General features: G+C 45.4%; 1 protein-coding gene across 3 annotated transcripts in view; it reads right to left on the bottom strand.

Moving 5' to 3' along the window:
* man1a2 (mannosidase, alpha, class 1A, member 2) overlaps window positions 1–20,915 on the bottom strand; it is a 111,795-nt gene that overhangs the window by 53,979 nt on the left and 36,901 nt on the right. For all 3 annotated transcript variants that reach the window (XM_076263416.1, XM_076263417.1, XM_076263415.1), the window contains exon 4: window positions 15,099–15,195. In XM_076263416.1, the coding sequence (XP_076119531.1) occupies window positions 15,099–15,195 (97 nt within the window). The remainder of the gene's footprint in view (window positions 1–15,098; window positions 15,196–20,915) is intronic.

Raw genomic sequence — 20,915 nt, forward strand, 5'->3', positions numbered from 1 at the left:
ATTACACACTCTTTCCTCTGCCATTGAAGTCTATGGCAGCCCATAGAACCGTCTGGTGAAAAGTTGTGAAATTTGGCACACTAATTAGGCAGTGCCCCATGATTAATTTCACCAAGTTTCATGTCCGCACCCCGAGCGCTCTAGCGCCACCAACAGGCCAAAGTTGGACATGCATTCACGCACGTAACTTCTGACCCGTTGGCTCGATTTTGAAAAATAAGTTATTCTTGGAATCCTTGGACTAAGCCGAGTTCAACGCACCCTATGACGTCATTTTCCGCCATGATGGATTTTCCGCCATTTTGGATTTCATCAAAATCACTTAAAACGTATCAGAGGTCACAAATTTTGTCCGATCGACACCAAACTTCACAGATATCATCTACAGACCATGCCTCATTAATGCATTGCTTTTTGTCTTCGGAAATATAACCGTTTGCGCGTAACAGCCAATCGAAATTTGCGGCGAAGCCGCCAAACAGGAAGTGAGCTCATATCTCAGCAACCCATTGATCTATCATAACCATACTTTGTACAAGGACTCAGGACCCAATCAGCGGGACGGTCAAGAAATCTGGTGACCTTTGACCTCTAGGGGGCGCTGTAATTTAGAAACATGCCTTTTGGCCTGTAACTGCTGTTGTGTTTAGAATTAAAGCACACTAATGGTGTCTGGTAGTACTGTTGGAGGTTCTTAGGCCGACCCAAGCCAATTTGTGATGTAATCGTAATTGATTCGGCCGCCATATTGGATTTAATCAAAAACACGTACAAGTTTTCGCAGGTCACAAATTTCAGCGTATCCTCACCAAAATTGTCAGAGACCATCTTCAGACCATGCCTGATGAGTGCATTGCTTTCTGGAACAATTGACAAAAGCATTGGTCTGTAACAGCCTATCGAAATTCGCGGCGAAGCCGCCAAACAGGAAGTGAGCTTATATCTCAGCAACGTTTTCATGTATCAAAAACAAACTTAGTACATGTACCTCAGACCCCATCGGGAGGACGCTCAAGAAATTTGGTGACCTTTGACCTCCAGGGGGCTCTGTAATTGGCAAAAATGCATTTTGGCCAGTAGTTCCTGATGTGCATTATTCTACAATGGAAGTCAATGGCAGCCCATAGAACAGTCTGGTAAAAAGTTATACAATTTTGCACACTGTTTGGGGACAGTCCAATAATTTATTTCACCAAGTTTCATGATGGCACCTCAAGCACTCTAGCGCCACCAACAGGCCAAAGTTGGCGTGTGTTCACGGACGTAACTTTTGACCTGTTGACCCAAATGTCAAAATGAGGCATCATTGGAATCCTTGGGCCAAGCAGAGTTCAACACACCCTATGACGTCAATTTTTGACCTCTATGTTTAAATCACAGCAAGAGTGATCATATCTCAGTCGATCTTTTATTTTTGATGTGAAACTGATGACAGCAAGTTCCATCCAGTTCATTCTAATGCGTGGGTGCAAGGGTGGGGCAGGGTGGGACGGGCAGGGGTGATTGCGGCGGTGGGTTGGCTGGGTGAGGGGCGACGACACTCAGCCCTGGTTCAGCCCCATAAAATCAGTTATGTTTTGATGTGAAACTTGACCTTGTAACTCAGCCAATCTTGGGTTGTATGGCATGGAACATGCTGTGACTGCTTAAGACTATATGTCTGATGCAACGGCATTGACTTACATGGCAAATCTGGCCTGCTGAACTGCCTGCTTGGCCCCCTCATTGCTGCTTGCAGCTATATTTACCTTCTTAGTTTCCTTTTTTCACCAAACCTCTTCCTGGGGTGAAGTCCTCACCAAGCCCAATTTGTCAATTCGGTTTTTTTTTCCGTTTCTTTTTTTTTTTTCTGGGAGGGTGTGCTTGCTCTCTCACTGATTAGGATCTCATCTCTTCAAACAAATTAGCTCTACAGATGGCCACAGTCTTGGAGGGGCGGGAGATAGAGAAGCCGAAAAAAGAAAGTTGGAGTTGCTCCACGTTGGAGAAGCTGCTACTCAAGAGACTTTCCAGGCTACTCAGATAAACCATGTGATTTCTTCAGAACTACCTCAGAGCGTACCATGCCGTTTCATGTTCATCATCAAACCTGTTAGCAGTAATGCGCCACATGGTGTTTAATCTGCAATTAAATCCAAAAAAAAGAAGAAGAAGAAGAAGAAACAGAAGAAGAAGGAGAAGAAGAAGAGGCTTCAAGAAACAAGCATCTGGTTGTTGGAATGAATGATTGTTCATTCATTGGGAGAAATGGGAGTACAATTTAAAGACTTTCTATACGCAAATTAATATGCAAAATCTGCCAATGCGCTTCAGAGTGAGTGAGTGCTAGACTGGGTGTTCCCATGCTGCCTTGCGCGCGATTTGATTCACGCTGCTAAGGCAGCCTGGAGACCATGGAGCAAATTTTCGGCTGAGATAGGGGAACAATCACAGAACAAGGGGGAAAGCAAGACGATGATGAGCTATGCACAGACACATTTATAGACATCCGTGGCACCCAATAAACGGATCTGGGCATTAAATTAACGTTTGGTTCTAGCCTGGCTAGCGCCACCACTTCTCAATGAGACGTGGTCTGGGAACCAAACGTTAATTTTCTCGTATTTGAAAAAAATGCCCAGATCCGTTTATTGGGTGCCACGGATGTCTATAAATGCGTCTGCGCATAGCTCATCATAGTCTTGCTTTCCCCCTTGTTCTGTGATTGTTCCCCTATCTCAGGCGAAAATTTGCTCCATGGTCTCCAGGCTGCCTTAGCAGCGTGAATCAAATCGCGCGCAAGGCAGCATGGGAACACCCAGGCTAAGTGAGTGCATGGGACATGTAGGTCAGCTCCACCTTGATGATAATTTCAAGCCCCGTCGCCAACATCTCGACCAGCATCCCCAGATATTTAACGTGTGCAGGTCACAGGCCACTACATCTTTAAATGTGTGTGTGCATGTGCGTGTGTGTGTGTGTGAGAGAGAAAGTTATTTGAGGAGTCGGGAAGTGCTCGAAATTAGTCCGACAAGCTCTGAGCCCCGAGCCAATTCCGCAGGCAAAGTGGCATTGTCAAAACTGATTACACTGGACGGCCTGATCTTGTGGTATAGGACTTTGTGCAGGAGTCTAGTTAACTCCACACAATACCATCGCCAGCACTGGACAGCAGGGCTTTTCAAACGGGTGGATAGGAAAAGGAGGAGGACACACACACACACACACACACACACACACCGACTACTCATTCTATTCTATTTATTCAGTGTTTCCCATACATTGACTTATTTGTGGCGGCCCACCACAATAACAACATTGACCACCACACAATGATTTTCCAGGTTGTACTAAATTGTGCTTAAATCTGGTTACCATCATAACCACCCTGCGCTAATTTGCGAAAAACTGTTGCATTCACGTTAATTCTGCAATCCTACCACCACAAATAGAATTCAATTCTGTGGGAAACACTGTTATTTATTTATTATTTGCTTATTTGTACTTATTTATTTATTTCCACCTTTCCATGGCTTCCATGAGCTCATAACTCATCTCTGTTGGAGAGGCTTATTGTGAACTTAGTGGAGTGTGTGGGCTGAACTTCTGAATTCCAACAGCTGCGTGTGTGAGTTGTGCGTGTGTCTGTGGGCGTATGAGTGAGCATTTATATGTGTGTGTGTGTATGTGTGTGCTTGTGTGCATGCGTTTATAAGTGAGTCTGTGGGCGTGTGAGTGAACATTTTGTTTCGAAAACTAAAATAGGGAATCAATTTTAACCAAATATGTACACTATTATTTTTAAATAAATTAAACAAATAAAAAAGATAGATGTAGCAAAACCATAGACTGAACAAAACTCACAAACAAGCAGAAAAAGAAAATAAAGAATTCTGAAAGTGCAGTAGGCGTTGCGAAAGCTAAATAGAAAATTCCCACCAATTTTACGCACCGGAAACAGCCGGTTCCAGCAGTTTCAATCGGCTGCTGTTGGTGTTTTGCCAAAAAATGGACGACAACGCCGATCAACCTGTGCGACATGAGAGAGAGGAGAGATAACCCCTAATAACTTGAGGAGTTCGATATGGAAGCACTTCGAGTTTTGGACTGTACATGTAGATCAAACTATGGAGAAGGACAAAGTGGTATGCAAACTGTGCGATCATAAGTTGCTACGTAGGGAAATTTGTTTGACATAAACACAGCCATGTTGAAGCTTGCAGTAATGTTTTTCATTGATGTTATGGCAGTCTACTCTGCTTATTGTTTTTCGAGAATGTTGGACTTGTGCACGAAACTTCACGCCAATAAATCATCAGAAATATTGCTGACTTGTGTGTCTCAAGCGCCCTCTTTACGTTGGTCAATAACCTGTTAGACTGTCCGTGGATTGGCCTATATTTGGCGTTGAAAATGGAAACGTCTTTAGACATGGAAAATCGACTTTACAATCGATTCGATTAACACTTATGTCTCAAAAATCAAACAGGATTTTTTTCACAAAAGTGACAGCCCTAATAACTACATCAACACCAGAGAAGGGGGCCATGCACAAACACAGAAACACACTAACACGCACACACACACCTCTGCTTGGAGTCAACCTGACAGTTATGCTCCTGCCATGCCTTGTAATGAGTCCTTCTCCTTATCACTATAGATCACATAACTGCCTACAAATCCAAGCTTCAAAAACAGGCAGATTCCTCTACCCTCCACACTTTCATTTCTCCTTCATTCCCTTAAATGCTCCATTCCTCTTTTTCCCAGCAGCAGATGCTGCATATACCAGCATGCAACTCATATACTTCTCCTTTGCTGCAACCCCCTTCTCTCTCCCTCCCTCCCTCCCTCCATCCCTCTCCCTCCCTCCCTCCCTCGACCCCTCTCTCCCTCCATCCCTCTCTCCTGTGTGCCATACAGGAGCCCATGCCAGTCACTCTAAGTGGCTGATGAATTTTTACTGAGCTACAAGCTTTTGATGAATTGCAGGAGCAGAGATCATGTGAGCCAGAGAAAGGAAGAGAGAGACGATGGAGAGAACCACACCACAACTATAAGGGAAGGGTAGAAAGAAAGAAAGAAAGACAGACACGAAGTAAAGAAAGAAAGAAAGAGAAAAGAAAGAAAGCCATGGAGACATTTCACTGAGAGAGGACAGAAGGACACAGAGAGACACAAAGAGGATAAACAACAGTGATTGACAAAAGACAGACTTCACTAAAAAGTAAAAAAAACGGAAAAAAAACACAGAGCTGGTCCTCTGAGATGAGAGCGATCTACCAGGACTACGGGGCTGAACCTCCACCCACCCTGGGTGACCTACGCTGACCTTTAGAGCCCTGCAGCCCACACCAGCTGAAGAGATGGACCACAGCATGACCGGTCAGTCAGGGCTAAGCCATCAGATGCTGGACCAGATTTGTTTTAACCTCTCTCCTTCCCTTCACATTCTCCTTCTCGCTTTCTGGGACCTGAACAAGCTTTGCGTGTCCTCACACAGTCACTCATTCAGAAGTGTTGGGTCCCAACTAGGCTTGGAATTTCACCATTTTAGGGGCAAGGCCACTTGGCCTTCAGTTGGGCATATTTGGTGGGGGGCACAAAGGCCACATGTCAGGGCACCAAGGCCAAAGTTAACTATACAGTAGTAGGCTATAAAAATGATCAAAGTTGTATTTGGCCTATTCACAGCAGTAGACCTGCATCACTGTATGAAACATTACAAAAACATGAAACATGACATATTACATAGAACTGTAAATCATCTGATTATCTGATATTTACAGATATCTAGGCTATATTTAACATTTATTTTATATTTGGCCTGTTATGAAATCATGTATTGAACAATTTAAGAACAGCTCAGCTTTAAGAAACTCAAGTAGCCTAGATGCATGCTTAGCGTTTTGTGATCATTAGGCCTAAGGCTTCTTTCACAAACTCTTAGTCAGCTGTATATCCTCTGATTTTAATATTAACCGATATCTAGGCGATATTTGTAACATTTATTTTGAATTTGGCCTGTTATGAAATCATGTAGAAAAATGTAAACACATTGTGAAACTTAAAGCCCAAATTTGGAGACATGCATGTCGAAATTTGCTGCAAATTCAAACCGGATTACTCTGGAACGGCTAACTGTACAGGGGACTACTTTATACCTTTGTGTTCGGTAAGGTCTGCTGTTTATTTTGATATATGGTTTGTTATGTGTTGAACGAAGGGTTCGTGAAGTATTCCACCGAGATGAATGAAAGCTCTCTCATGTGATGTGATACAGACATCTCATGTGATGTCTGTATGATGAGTAGGCCTAGGCTACTTCGTGAGTAGTTCAACTGAGAAGAATGGGTGAATTTGGACACACTTTTTTTCTTGCCGTGCGCCGTCACTCACTGCGTAAAAGACTAAATTAATTTGCGCTGTGAATGCTAAGATTATTTTGACAGGCCATAGGCTAATAAAATACGCTATTAGTCGGACGCAAACCAGAATATTGAAAGAAGGGGGCACCAAGGCCACAGTGGCCTGTAAACCTCTGATTTTCAAAGGGGCATCACGGCCAACGCAAGGGTCAACGACGGCCATGGCCGTCGTGGCCGCCGTTAAAATTCCTACCCTGGTCCTAACCCCTTCTACTCGATTGCCTTCCTTTCTCTCTCCCTCTCTTTGCCTCCATCTTGGCCTCTCTTCCTCTTTCATCACCATCCCTCGCTCCTTCTCTCCCACTCAGACCCTCTGTCTCATTCATGTCTCTCCATTCTCTTCCATTCTCATTCTCTTCCATTCTCATTCTCTTCCATTCTCCATTCTCTTCCATTCTCCATTCTCTTCCATTCTCATTCTCTTCCATTCTCATTCTCTTCCATTCTCATTCTCTTCCATTCTCCGTTAGTCTTTCTTTCCTCCACTTTTCTTTCCCTCACCCCAGTGTTACCTCAAACTACTCTCTCATTCACAATACGCACACAAACACGCGCGCACAAGCACACACACAAGCACATATACACACACATACACAGACACACATATACACACACACATACACAGACACACATACACAGACACACACACATACACATAAACACATACACACACAAACACATACACATACACAAACACACACAAACACATACACAAACACACATACACAAACACACATACACACACACACACACATACACATAAACACATACACACACAAACACATACACAAACACACATACACAGACACACACATAAACGCACACACATAAACGCACACACATAAACGCACACACACACACACACACACACTCTCCCTCTCTCTCCAGCTACACTTCCTCTTCCCTTCATCTCTCAGCAGATTATGTGCATTCCCTATGGGCTGAGCTGGTGTTGGTGGTGCTGCAGGGAGCAGAGTTGTGTGTGTGTGTGTGTGTGTGTGTGTGTGTCTGTCTAGCCTTGGCATCAGCTCTCAATTCTCCATCCTGACTGGATTAGCCTTCAGCTGGGGAGGAGAGGAGAAGAGGAAAGAAGAGAAAAGAGTGGGAAAAGAGGACAGAAGGGAGGGAGAGAGAGAGAGAGAGAGAGAGAGAGATAGAGAGAGACAGAAAGACAGAGAGAGTGATGAAAGTGTGGAATCCCTGCTGGGAAGTCCAGTGCTCAGTCGTGTTACTTTTTATGTCTCTTGTATTCTTCTCAAGACTTGCTTTTCCATTTTCTTCTTTGCCTTCGTCTGTGGTGCTCTACAGTGGTGCCAACAACCCATCCCAGAAGAGAACAGAACTTGTGCACTTAAAAGACACACACACACACACACACACACACACACACACACACACACACACACACACAGAAAAGAGAGCCAAGGGGAAGTACAGCTTAGAGCTGCTCTGTGAGAGCCTTGTGCTGCAGTGCAGTTTGAGAGAAAGTTTGGGATCACTTTGACAACTCACTCACTAAAGCCTCAAAGCCTCCATATGCCACTTCAGCAGCATCAACAGCAATACAGGATGACTGATCAGGAGAAGTGTGTGTGTGTGTGTGTGTGTGAGAGACTACAAGCATCATTACTGTATCTACCTGATTTTACGTATACTATATCACCACACCCACTCTCAACCCACCAAAACAAAACCCATGTGATTTCCAGAATCAATGTCAGCGCATGTACTCTACTCACAGGTCCACACTGGAAGAACAACTTGTCCATGGTGTATGATTCAAAGTCAGCCATGTAAATAATTCATCTTTTATAAATTCATTTATTCATACCGTTCCATTAATGAGGCTCGATGCCTTTAGGCACTTCACCAATACGAAGGACAGGATCCCCAAGATCAACATTATGGCAACACCAGCCAGGACAAACCTCGCCTGTGCCTGCCAGAGAGCTTCAGCAGGAGACATTAAATAAAAACAGAAGGCAGAAAGGGTCCAAGGCCTGAATAACCTGAAATTAAGTCAATTACAGAGGCTATGCATCACATGTCCAAATACAGCAGCGAGCCCAAAAAACACATCAGGGTCTGTGCCCGTTTGGCTGTTTTCTCCCCCCATGTCTCTACCACAGTCTTGAGAAAACCGGGTACAGCACAGATGCATGAAGGGAAATCTGTCACGCCATCTGACTAACCGACCAACCGACACAAACACAAACACACACAATCACTTATGGATTCACATAAGAACAACTCTCACTACTCTTGCTTGGTAGCAAGCCTTCACCTCTCATCACACTTAAAATGAGAGCATGTCGTTTTATGAATGTATGCAATTATTAGCACTCGAAACCCAATCAAATGTGAGATACCAGGCTTTGCACTGGCAGCAGTGATGAGCACAGATAACACTAATACAAAAATAACTTACAAACTTCCTCAAAGTCTAACATAATTACTACCACACAAACACACTGAATAAGCGAACACCACATACAAATGCACACACACACACAACTACACTCTCTCACACACACACACACACACACACACACACACAGTGACAGCGAGACATCGCTACTGCTGTTCTTCACCACACAGTCATTTCCGCGTGTTCTCACGAGTCCCATTAAATGAACAAGAGAATCACACGCATCATTAGGGCAATACTGGCCACCCAGGGAAGACAATTTCAGCGCTCGCCGCAGACACGTCTGTAATTGGAGATTTCATCAAGGCCCGTGGGACACACGTGGCATGCTGGGAATTATTCAAATGAGCACATGACTACGCCACATGAAGGAGGAGATGTGCCCTCGGGGTGGGGTGTTGGTGGTGGGAGTGGGAAGGAAGGGACAGAGATCCATAACTGCTCATCGCTTTCCAACCAGGCTTTCAACAACACCCCCACCCCAAATGTATTGGGCTCTCTGTGTCTCCCCCAAGGCTCGCTCTCTCGCTCTCCCCCCCCTTTCCCTCATCTTCTCTCTTCTCCATGTTCCCCTGACGAGATTACACACACTCCTGAGTAGCCATCTTGATGATGCGAATGCAGAGTGTTTGGTGCTTCCCAGCGCAGACAGCCCTTGTTTACATTAGTCAGAAACACACACACACACATAAACATACACAAGTTTGTCTTTGCTAAGGAAGGGCGTTTCCATGCCAACAGTGTCTTCCTCTTCCCAGCACGCTCTAGTCCTGTCTGGGTTCTATGGGAAGTCATGTGGGACGATGCAACAATGAGCACTGACCTAGATGCCAATCACACACACACACACACACACACACAATGCAGGGATACACCCATATGGAATGCATACAGTATACTTACACAGAGACACATCACTGTAAAACACACAACCAGACACAGACACACACGTCAGTATCAGAGCAGCTCCAAGATCATAACTCCAAGAGAGGATGAGAAGTAGTCCTTTTGGAACACTGAATGCACACCTGTCTTGGGTGCATTTGAGTGTGTGTGTGTGTGTGTGTGTGTAACACACTTTCTACGTACATGACCATACATGCATACTGAGTACTGAAGTGTGTGTGTCTTCACTTAATATGTAATTATTTGTGTGTGGGATTAGTTTTTGTTGCTCTAATCTGACAGGCTTCCACTCTCAATAGGGAGGAATGCATATACACTACTAAGCCTGTCTGGCCACAGTAATCACTATGGCAACCGCTACGGCCACGGACCATAGCCCTTTGGCCTTTCAGTGAGTCCCTCCTGTCGGTCACTTGGTCACTGACAGTCCATCAGTCTCCCAGTCTCAGAGTGTTGAGACTAGGAATCGGCTTACCTGGTCCTAGACTAAAAAACTTGGAGCACTTCCAACTAGAACCTCTTTACAGTTTTTAATCATGGTTTCAAGTGACTCCCCAAGGTTCTCTAGAGAAAACTCCAGATGTCAGGTTCTTCGTCGGAACAATAGAATGTTCCAGTACGATCCATACATCTGTATGATGTGAAGGGCCATGACCCTCAACTCGTCTCCCCCCCAGCCTTCATTACCGGTCATCTTATGGAATCCTTATCCGACATTAACCCCGGATCTGGGTCACGGGAGGTCTTTTTAACTGCTGCTGACTCAGGACTAGTCTCCTGCTGTGAGGGGATTGGCTGAGGTGCTGTGCATGACACAAGTTACCTCAGCGTAGAGAGCGGTATATCCCCCCCCCCCCCCCCCGGCAACCTGATACTCCACGACACTCACTGAGCTGAGCTAGCGCATGCTGATTCTATTAGACGGACTCACACAGGCAGAGCTGCCATTTGCTGACAGCAGAGATGATCAGAGAGGCGTTTTTTCTAAATGTTATCTACATGTGTATGTAGAGGTTTGTGGAGACAGTGACTGTACAGAACATATGAGTAGTACGGAACATATGAGCAGTCACCAATAGGAAGCAAAACAAAACATGGCGGATACTTATACAATATGTGGTCAATTCTGGGCTGGGCTGGACTGATGCTCTAGCTCCAACAAATAGTACTTACTGGGCAGACTCCGGCTCCAATGTTGCTAATATGGCCAACCGATTTTGGCTTTATTTGTTGAAGTTCAAAGGAAACACTAACGTATTACTGGCTCTCACCACAGGGGGCAGACTAGGGGAGAGAAAATGTGGTGTGTGATGGCATCAGTGTTGGGGAAGTTACTTTTAAAAAGTAGTGTTTGCTCGTTACTCGTTACTTCTCAAAAAAGTAACCCGTTACTTTACTTAATTACCCTCTATGGAAAGTAACTTTTTATGTTACTCGTTACTTTTATGTTGCTCGACTTTGGGCAGAACCCAATATCTGTTCCTAAATGTGTAGGCCTACATAAAGTTCTACTATGGAGGACATAACAGGTATTTCTTTTGTGCTCTTTATTATAAAAAAAATGCCACAAACAGAGCACAAACAGAAAACATTGGGCTTATATATACATTGGGTTCAACACTACCACTAAAGCCCTATGAAACAATATCAAATAACATAGCCTCGATACATCTTGGGCATATAGGTGAACACAAAATATATAAGGGCTTATTTTATAGACTTATGCTCTTTCATTAAACAGGCGCTCCTCCAAAATTTGGTGCAAAGCTAGTGCAAATCGTATCAATAGGCTGGCAGTTGAGTTAACGGCAGTGGACAAAATCAGGGCACAGTGTAGGCTACAACTAACACTCACATTCCTCCCCTTAGTTTCAACCCCTCAGGAGTTAGCGTTGGCTGCGTCTTGCTTGCTATGATTGCTCTTTATTGCCACCAGCCCCTGTCACGTACCGTGGAGCTATGATTGCACTTCATGCTACCAGCCTCTGTCACGTAAGCAGCGTCGCTGTCAAATCTGTCCCTGCCTGGGAAAAGTATCGTTGCGCCGATATGAAAAAGGAACTATGTTACGTTACCAAATTTTCAGTAGCAGCGTGTTACACTACTTTTTACTCGAAAAAGTAGTTACGTTACTGTACAACACACAACACTGGATGGCGTGCAAGGCAGTGTAATATACTCCCAAATGTGTGTGTGTGTATATATACACGGGTGGGACTGACAGTGAAAAGCAGTCGGTAAAGCACTTACCCGATGGCGCAAGGGTGAGACCTGGGTGTAGAGTTTCCTTCATGAGGGTCTCTCTCTGTGTGTGTATACGTTTGTGCACATATATGTCTATCTATGCAATCTGAGCTGATGTCCTGTGTGCAAGTAAAGTAGGCTCTTCCAGTGACAGTGATCTGGAGGCCCGCTTACGGCTCAGGACACACACACACACACACACACACACACACACACACACACACACACACACACACACACACACACACACACACACACACACACACACACACACACACACACACACACACACACACACACACACACACACACACACACACACACACACACACACACACACCTTCTCTCCTGCGCTCTCTTTTCTGTTGCAAGACGTTTATGTTATCAATCTGGGGCCTCATCTCTTATTCTACTCACACACTCACGTATCTCTTCCAATCTACACATAATTATTGGCATGACATATGCACGCATACATCAACACACTGAGGTCTGCAACGACAAGCAATTAACAAGGAACAAAATAACCATCAACAAAAGGGCTGCAGAAGAGGGAAATGAGGCATGTTAATAAGAGTGTTAAAAAGGTGTGTGTGTGTGTGTGTGTGTGTGTGTGTGTGTGTGTGTGTGTGTGTGTGGTAGGAGTGAAAAGCCTTTTTTCTGCCAGAATAATGATGGACTTTATGATGTCTATTTAGAGCAATGTGAAATTGGAGGTGCATTTTGAAAAATGATTACAAGTTTTATTGCAATAATATTCACAGCCTAGCGGCTCTAACCCTCATCTTCTCTCGCTTGTTCTCTCTCTCTCTCTTTCTGTCTTGCTCTCGCTATCTCTTTCTCTAAATGTCCGACTATGTTTACATTTTCACACCACGTCTGATAAAAGCATTGGCAGTCGAAGTGATGGTCTTGGCTTCTATCACAGAGGAAGTGGTCAAAACACACATACGAGCCCTAACCCACCAACCACAGGACTGCAATCAGACGAGCCGAGCCGACACCCGATCTGTTTACTCCGATTGCTCTGACCGCCGGCTGGGGTCGAAAGGTCAACTCACACACCACAGCACGCTGCCTGAAATCCAGGATGCTCCGGTCCACACATCCACACAGTGATCCACAGGGTCCCAGCAAGGGCCGGGACGAAATGACACTGACACAAAGGGTCGAGGCAAAAGACACTGCCAACCAGAAACCATGGCAACACCATGGCAACCATGCTACTGCTGTTGGCCACTTCATTAGGTTTTAAGTCTGCTTGTGTTGGGGAAGACGGATGCATGAATGAAATGGAAAACTGAATGAGCAAACGAATGCTTGAATAAAATGAATGAAAACACTTGTTTGCACTGGCACGGCCACACAAGACACAGCGCTCCAGTAATCATTCTGATGATCGGGCCTATAAGCCCTCCATGCTAAATGACCACAAGCCAGCTGTGTTACAGTACTCCTATCTCCACTGGAGCGGCTGAGCCAACCCGCAGATAAAGATGCCTTTGAGGCCGGGCAGATTCCCATGATATGGAGATCAGAGGTGCTGAGGAGTGGAGGCAATGTTAACATGGGCCCAGATTAGCGGCGGAGATCAGAGGTGCCGAGGAGTGGAGGCAATGTTAACATGGGCCCAGATTAGCGGCGGGAGTCGGCAAACACAGAGTCTTAGCGCTGGCCCCATTTCCACCCACATCCACAGGATGGGGGAAAATCACAGACATCAGATGGGCTTGTTACAGACAAGGGACAGGGCAGAAGGGGAGCTCTGTGTGTGTGTGTGTGTGTGTGTGTGTGTGTGTGTGGTGGGAGAGATAGAGTGACGGGGAGAAAGAGAGAATGTGTGTGTGTGTGTGTGTGTGTGAGAGAGAGACAGAGTGACGGGGAGAAAGAGAGAATGTGTGTGTGTGTGTGTGGTGGGAGAGATAGAGTGACGGGGAGAAAGAGAGAATGTGTGTGTGTGTGTGTGTGTGTGTGTGTGTGTGTGTGTGAGAGAGAGACAGAGTGACGGGGAGAAAGAGAGAATGTGTGTGTGTGTGTGTGTGTGTGTGTGTGTGTTACAGGGAGAGTGTGTGTGGGTGTGTTTACTGAGAGTAGTATCCACAAGGGGCTCCTCAGACTGAGTAGAGCCTATCTGAAGTCATCACTGTTCCAACATGGTGTTCTCTTTCACTCCCTCTCACGCACACACAGACACACACACACACAACATTCCCTCATACTTGCTTACACACACACACACAATGGTGATCAATACAGGCCTGTCCACAGACACAAGTTTACACACACACACACACACACACACACACACACACACACACACACACACACTCGCAGAAACACACACTTTCTGCTCAATTAGCTGACTGCCTCGATCTCCCGCACCAATCACATGCTAACAAACACACTAAGCAAACACAAACAGACACAGATGAACCAAGACACACACAGTCTTGCCACACTCACACACACAATCTATACACAACTATTGAGATTCAATCCACATTGTCTGGTCATATTTATCTCAGAAAACAGCTGCACAGCAGAACAACACCAAAGATCAGAGGAAACCAGGCTGTGTGTGTGTGTGTGTGTGTGTGTGTGTGTGTGTGTGGTAGTAGCCACAATGCCGTGAAGGTAACATTCAGCGTGTGTGGATAGAACAAACCACAAGCTAATTTGTTGCTGCATTCATGCATGATCATGATTGCAACTGTGTGTGTGTATTGTTCATGTCCATGTATTTATTTCATTTGTTTGTTTGACTGGAACAACGCTCTGCAAATATACCATGCTAGATCACACAGCTATACATTTAACATCATCCTGTATCCAGTTTATTTATGCACGTGTGCAAGCATACAAATGCAAATTAATTGTGTGCTTGCTTTTACGTTTCCATGTATTCATACAGCCAGTATGAAGTGGCAGTGACTGAGTGTGTCTGCTAGATAAATATACTAAGCCATATTGGAACGTTTTTATCACGTTGTATATACTGTGTATGAGATATGCATGTGTGTAAATGTTTGCATTTAGATTGTTGTACAGCCAGCCAGAGTGTGTGCATGTGCGTGTGTGTGTGTGTAGCTGTCCAATAGGTGAAAGTGGCTCACCGAAGATGTTGGTGGAATGTCCTTTCTTGGCCAGCGGCTTCAGCTCGTTGTGGCCCCAGCCGTACTGGCGGTAGCTATCCCACGCATGCTTCATCATCTGGAAACACACACACACACACACACACACACACACACACACACACACACACACACACACACACACACACACACACACACACACACACACACACACACACACACACACACACACACACACACACACACACACACACACACACACACACACACACACACACACACACACACACACACAGAAATAGGTCAGCATCACTCCACCACCAGACAGACAGACTTCAAAAGGTGTTAAGTATATGGGCATTGCTTCAGAAGGGTATATACTGTACACCAACTTATTGAGACACAGGACACATGGAGCAGCCACATAAACATAAACATCAAAGCATGGGTGTACTAAAGGCTTGCAGGTGCATTCATTCCCCACTCACGCATCAGCCTTCAACCACCAAACGGGAGTAAGGAACACAATTCTCAGTGAACCCATTAGAAGTGAGGCTCTCTCGCAGGCAATCTCAACATTGTAAACAGTTTTAATAAGCCAAGGGCCTTGATTCTGTGTAAAGCATCGCTAAGATAAAAGGTACCAGGCTTTTTTACTTCTGGGAAAGCGTGTGCACACACAGACACACACACACACACACACACACACACACACACACACACACACACTCATATACACACTCAGCACGACTCTCAGGTTGTCTGACTCACTTCATGATTGAAATAAAAGTCAATAATCAGGCTGGGCTGCAGCCCAGAGATGTTGGTTCTTGTGAAAAGCTCTCCTCTCATACTGCCTGCATCACATCAAAACCATCAGCTCACTTCACAGACGCCAGAGAACGCTTCAGACCCACTGGCCCAGCAACACAAACAAAGCAGAGAGAGAGAGAGAGAGAGAGTGAGGGATAAAAAGAGGGATGAGAAACAAATCCCAACAGCTCGGCTTTGTGAGGCGAGACTGTTGGAAAGAAAGAGAGACAGAGAAAGAGGGAGAGAGAATGAGTGTGTGTGGAGATTGTGTGTGTGTGTGTGTGTGTGTGTGTGTGTGTGTGTGTGTGTGTGGAGAGGGGAACGGGTCACTGCGGCCCAGTGTGGGGTGAGCACAGCTGCTTTCTGAGACAACGCCAGAACCCCAGAGAAGAGAGCGGAGATCATGGCAACATGATAGAAGAGAGAGAGAACAAGAGAGAGAGAGAGAGAGAGAAAGAGATGAGAGAGAAAAGGAGGAGGAGGAGGCGGAGGAAGAGGGGCTTTGATGTGAGGCAGGTGGGAGAGAGGCTGTGGCCGGAGATGGCCTTTACCCAGCATGCTTTGTTCTGGGGCCTGGCCACGACCTCAATCCCTGAGAGGAGCGACTGCTAGCAGGTGCCTGACCACAGTGGTCAGCAGTGACGAGCAAACACGGCGGGTGTGTGAGAGTGTACCGACAGCAAGAAAGTGAAAGAGGATCATTTAATACTTAATGAATATCAAACACATTTTTGTGTGTGTGTGTGTGTCTTTTCTCCAACTCTTTCTGCTCTCTGTCTTAGGCCCTGTGGTTATTTACACTTTTCCCACTTGACTTACTCATCCCTCATAAAACATTCACACACAACTGCATGCCTAAACATAAAAAGAACCAGCTCTTCAGCGCGCACACACACACACACACACACACACACACACACACACACACACACACACACACACACACACACACACACACACACACACACACACACACACACACACACACACACACACACACACACACACACACACACACACACACACACACACACACACACACACACACACACACACACACACACACACACACACACACACACACACACACACACAGGCTGTGTTTGTGCTGGCACAAATGTCTGTCCACATGGATGTGTGGGTTTGTGCATGTGATCCATGCTCCATGAGAAGATCAAGATCCCTCCTTTGTGTGTGTCTGTGTATGTGTCTGTTGGTCTTATTTTGATCCATGTTCCATGAGAAGAGCACAGTCCCATCCCTCCTCTCTGAGTGCGTGTGTGAGTGTGTGTGTGTGTGAGTGTGTCTGCGTGTGTGTGTGTGTGTGTGTGTGTGTGTGTGTGTGCGTGCGTGTGTCCAGTAGAATCCACACTCTGGGCACACAGTGGAGGCCTCCCACAGCAGGACCTCAGGCATCCCGGGTGTTCTGCTGGAGAGACCCAGGGCTGGGCTGGGCTGGGCCCGTATAGTGCCCAGCCACTGTTGTTTTGGGCATTCATCCTAAACACAATCCCAGATCTCCCTCTCTCTTTCTCTCGCGCTCGGTCGCTCTCTCTCTCTCTCTCTCTCTCTCTTTCTCTCTCTCGCTCTCTTTCTTTAAGGAACTGTCCACTGAGGCCACACAACAGATTGGCCTGCTTTGATGGGCTGTGTGTGCGCTCTACAATGGCATCTAATAGACCTCATTTGGGCCGACAACCGGAGGGGAGTCTTGACTGATGACCAGGAGAAATATTACAGCCGAGCTATCGCTTAAAAGCAGTTCAACGTACACACACACACACACACACACACACACACACACACACACACACACTTTGCCCGACTACTGCTCACTGAGCAAAGCGTCCAGTGCCAGGTTACCATGGAAACTAATCTCTCTACTCTAAGCAGAACGCTTCTCATTCTTCTTATGCTGTAATTATGTAATTTGAGATGTATGTTTGTGTTTGTGTGTGTGTGTGTGTGTGTGTGTGTGTGTGTGTGTGTGTGTATGTGCATTAAAGCATGTGCTGCTTTAATCAGGTTTTAATAAAAGATGGATGTTTTTCAGCAGCTACAAAGAAAAAGAAAGAATGTTAATGTCCTAGGCCTACACCATTACTGGAATCAGTGATTACTGGTCTCTGCCATGGAATCATTTTAGTATTGGTATCATCATTTTGGTATTGTGACAACACTAGTGTGTATAAGTGTGTGTGTAAATGCTTTTCTGTCCAAAAAGACTAAGAATATCCACTGTAGCCTATATGAGAGAGTGTGTGAGCATGGGTAGTAGGGCAGAGCGATAAAACGATAGCGATATAGTATCGCAATAGACATGTAATTGATATCAATAAAAAAAATATGTTCGATAGAACATTCGATAATTAAAAGCAACACACACCTCCTTACCTTGTCCATAAATAAATAGGCTAAATATATCTTGCATAGCTATGTGCAACCCTACCAGAGTAGGCGATAGAAGTAGGCCTACCTCAACACAGACTCTCAATGAGTTCGTGTTCTCTCTCTCTCCCTCTCTCTCTCTCTCTCTAGCATGCACATAATCCAAACATTCACAATCGTGCAAAACGACTGGCTAAATTTCTATTAAATCCGGTTAGCATCATTAGCAAGCTGCACGAATTTGTTCAAAACTGTTGCATTCAAATTGACTGCTAAGTTCTAATCATCTCAATCCCAATGCAAATGGAAAAGTACTTTCCAAGACTCAAACGGGCCTGTCCCAAGAAGAAAAGGTATTCATTTGAAACTTAAACACACGTGGGGAAACTGAACAGTCTAACCAGTAGACTATGATAAACTAGCAAATTAAGCTACTTTGTTTGTAATATTTCCAGGCCTCAACCAGTGCTGCTTTTCATTCAGACTTATGTGCATTTATTTATTTGAGTGTTTTTCATGATTTTAAACTTAACCTTCCTCTGATTTTAATTCAATAAAAAAAAAATCAATAATTATCGATATCGACTGATATGAATTACTTATATCGTGATACAGTTTTCAGCCATATCGCCCAGCCCTAATGTGTAACTAAGCTACTTATTTAACTGGTTGTCTGAGTGTGTGCCTCTCCTTTGTGTGACCCCCCGGGTAGAAGGAGAGAGTGAAAGCTGAAGCAGTATAGAGAGGGAAAGAGAGAAAGATGAAGAGAAGAGAGAGAGTGAAGGTGTGTAAGGTCGTGAAGGTCTCTCTTTGTGTGTGTGTGTGTGTGTGTGTGTGTGTGTGTGTGTGTGTGTGTGAGTATTGGCTTGTGGTTTATGGGCTAAGGAGTCAGACATACTTCTGTCTGAGTCAGCAAAGACATGGCAGACTCACCTCCGCTGGGACCGCCAGCCAAAAGGAGGACAGGAACACACACACACGGCATGCAAGCACAAAGAAACACACACACACACACACACACACACACACACACACACACGGCATACAAACACAAAGAAACACCCACACAGAGTAGATGGGGAAGGTAAAGTATGCCTAGAATGTGCACAAACAGACTCTCACACACACTAGAACTCTGCACCAAACAGATTGCCTCCTAAGCAATTTATATTCTCATATAAGGAAAAGCCCTTTCATCACACACACACACACACACACACACACACACACACACACACACACACAGAGACGGTCACAGACTGATGACTTTCGATCAGGAGAGACCCATCCTCCATGAAGACCACTATTATAAGGGAGTGAGCTGATGTATTCAAGAGGTTGACTGGAACCTGCCTGTCAATCAGCCCCACTCCCAGGGAACACCGGCATCGTTTAATCGAGTCTGATGACTCTCCAAATTGCATTACTCCAACCACCCACCATTACTCCCTCAGTCTCAACAGTGTGTGTGTGTGTGTGTGTGTGTGTGTGTGTGTGTGTGTGTGTGTGTGTGTGTGTGAGTGTGTGTGTGTGAGTCAAATTAAACAGCTTCTGTCCCCATGTGGATCCTTCCCCACTGTCCACAGAGAGCCCAGTGAGACGAGAGGGCTATCAGGTACAGAGCGGTACAACTCCTCCTCATAGGAGCCAGGGCTGGCCTCATGGGCTCTCACAGAGGATCTGAGCAGGACTGTGCTGCGGGCTCTCTGAAGCGCTCCGCCAGACGTCACTGGGGGGGGGGGGGGGGGGTCCTCAGCATGAAACACACTACACAAGGCCCTGATAGTTTTTCCACAGCATGCTAGGAAAGGGAGAAAGTGTGTGTGTGTGTGTGTCGATCCTTTTAGAGTAAATCACTTGGCTTGGACTGCAGCCTAGAGCATAAGCAAGGCCAGCGCTACAGCAACAGAGATAAAGGGCAAGAGAATGAGAGGGGGATGAAAGAGAAGCAGAGAGAAAGAGAGATGGACACAAAGAGAGAGAGAGAGAGAGAGGGAGAGAGAGAGAGAGAGAAGAAAGGAGAGATAAACACAGACACAGACACGTGACGGTGACGGTGACGGACGGACAGAAAAGAAACTGTGCCTGAGAGGAGAAGAGAAAAGAGGAGAAGAGAAAAGAGGAGAAGAGAAAAGAGGAGAAGAGAAAAGAGGAGAAGAAAAGAAAGAGGAGAAGAGAAAAGAGGAGAAGAGAAAAGAGGAGAAGAGAAAAGAGGAGAAGAGAAAAGAGGAGAAGAGAAAAGAGGAGAAGAGAAAAGAGGAGAAGAGAAAAGAGGAGAAGAAAAGAAAGAGGAGAAGAGAAAAGAGGAGAAGAGAAAAGAGGAGAAGAGAAAAGAGGAGAAGAGAAAAGAGGAGAAGAGAAAAGAGGAGAAGAGAAAAGAGGAGAAGAGAAAAGAGGAGAAGAAAAGAAAGAGGAGAAGAGAAAAGAGGAGAAGAGAAAAGAGGAGAAGAGAAAAGAGGAGAAGAGAAAAGAGGAGAAGAGAAAAGAGGAGAAGAGAAAAGAGGAGAAGAAAAGAAAGAGGAGACAGGGGGGGGGCGGAGCCTGTAGCCAAGCATGGCAATCAGGAGAGCAAACAAGAGCGAATGATATGGGCCCTGCTGGGAATAAATTGAGCAGGGGAGTAAGAAGAGGGAGGTA

This window comes from Alosa pseudoharengus, unplaced genomic scaffold, assembly GCF_046254945.1.
Source record: "Alosa pseudoharengus isolate Yale_2024_CS ecotype anadromous, Long Island Sound unplaced genomic scaffold, YU_APseudo_1.1 YU_APseudo_1.1_scf_3, whole genome shotgun sequence".
NCBI classification, from domain to species: Eukaryota; Metazoa; Chordata; class Actinopteri; order Clupeiformes; family Clupeidae; genus Alosa; species Alosa pseudoharengus.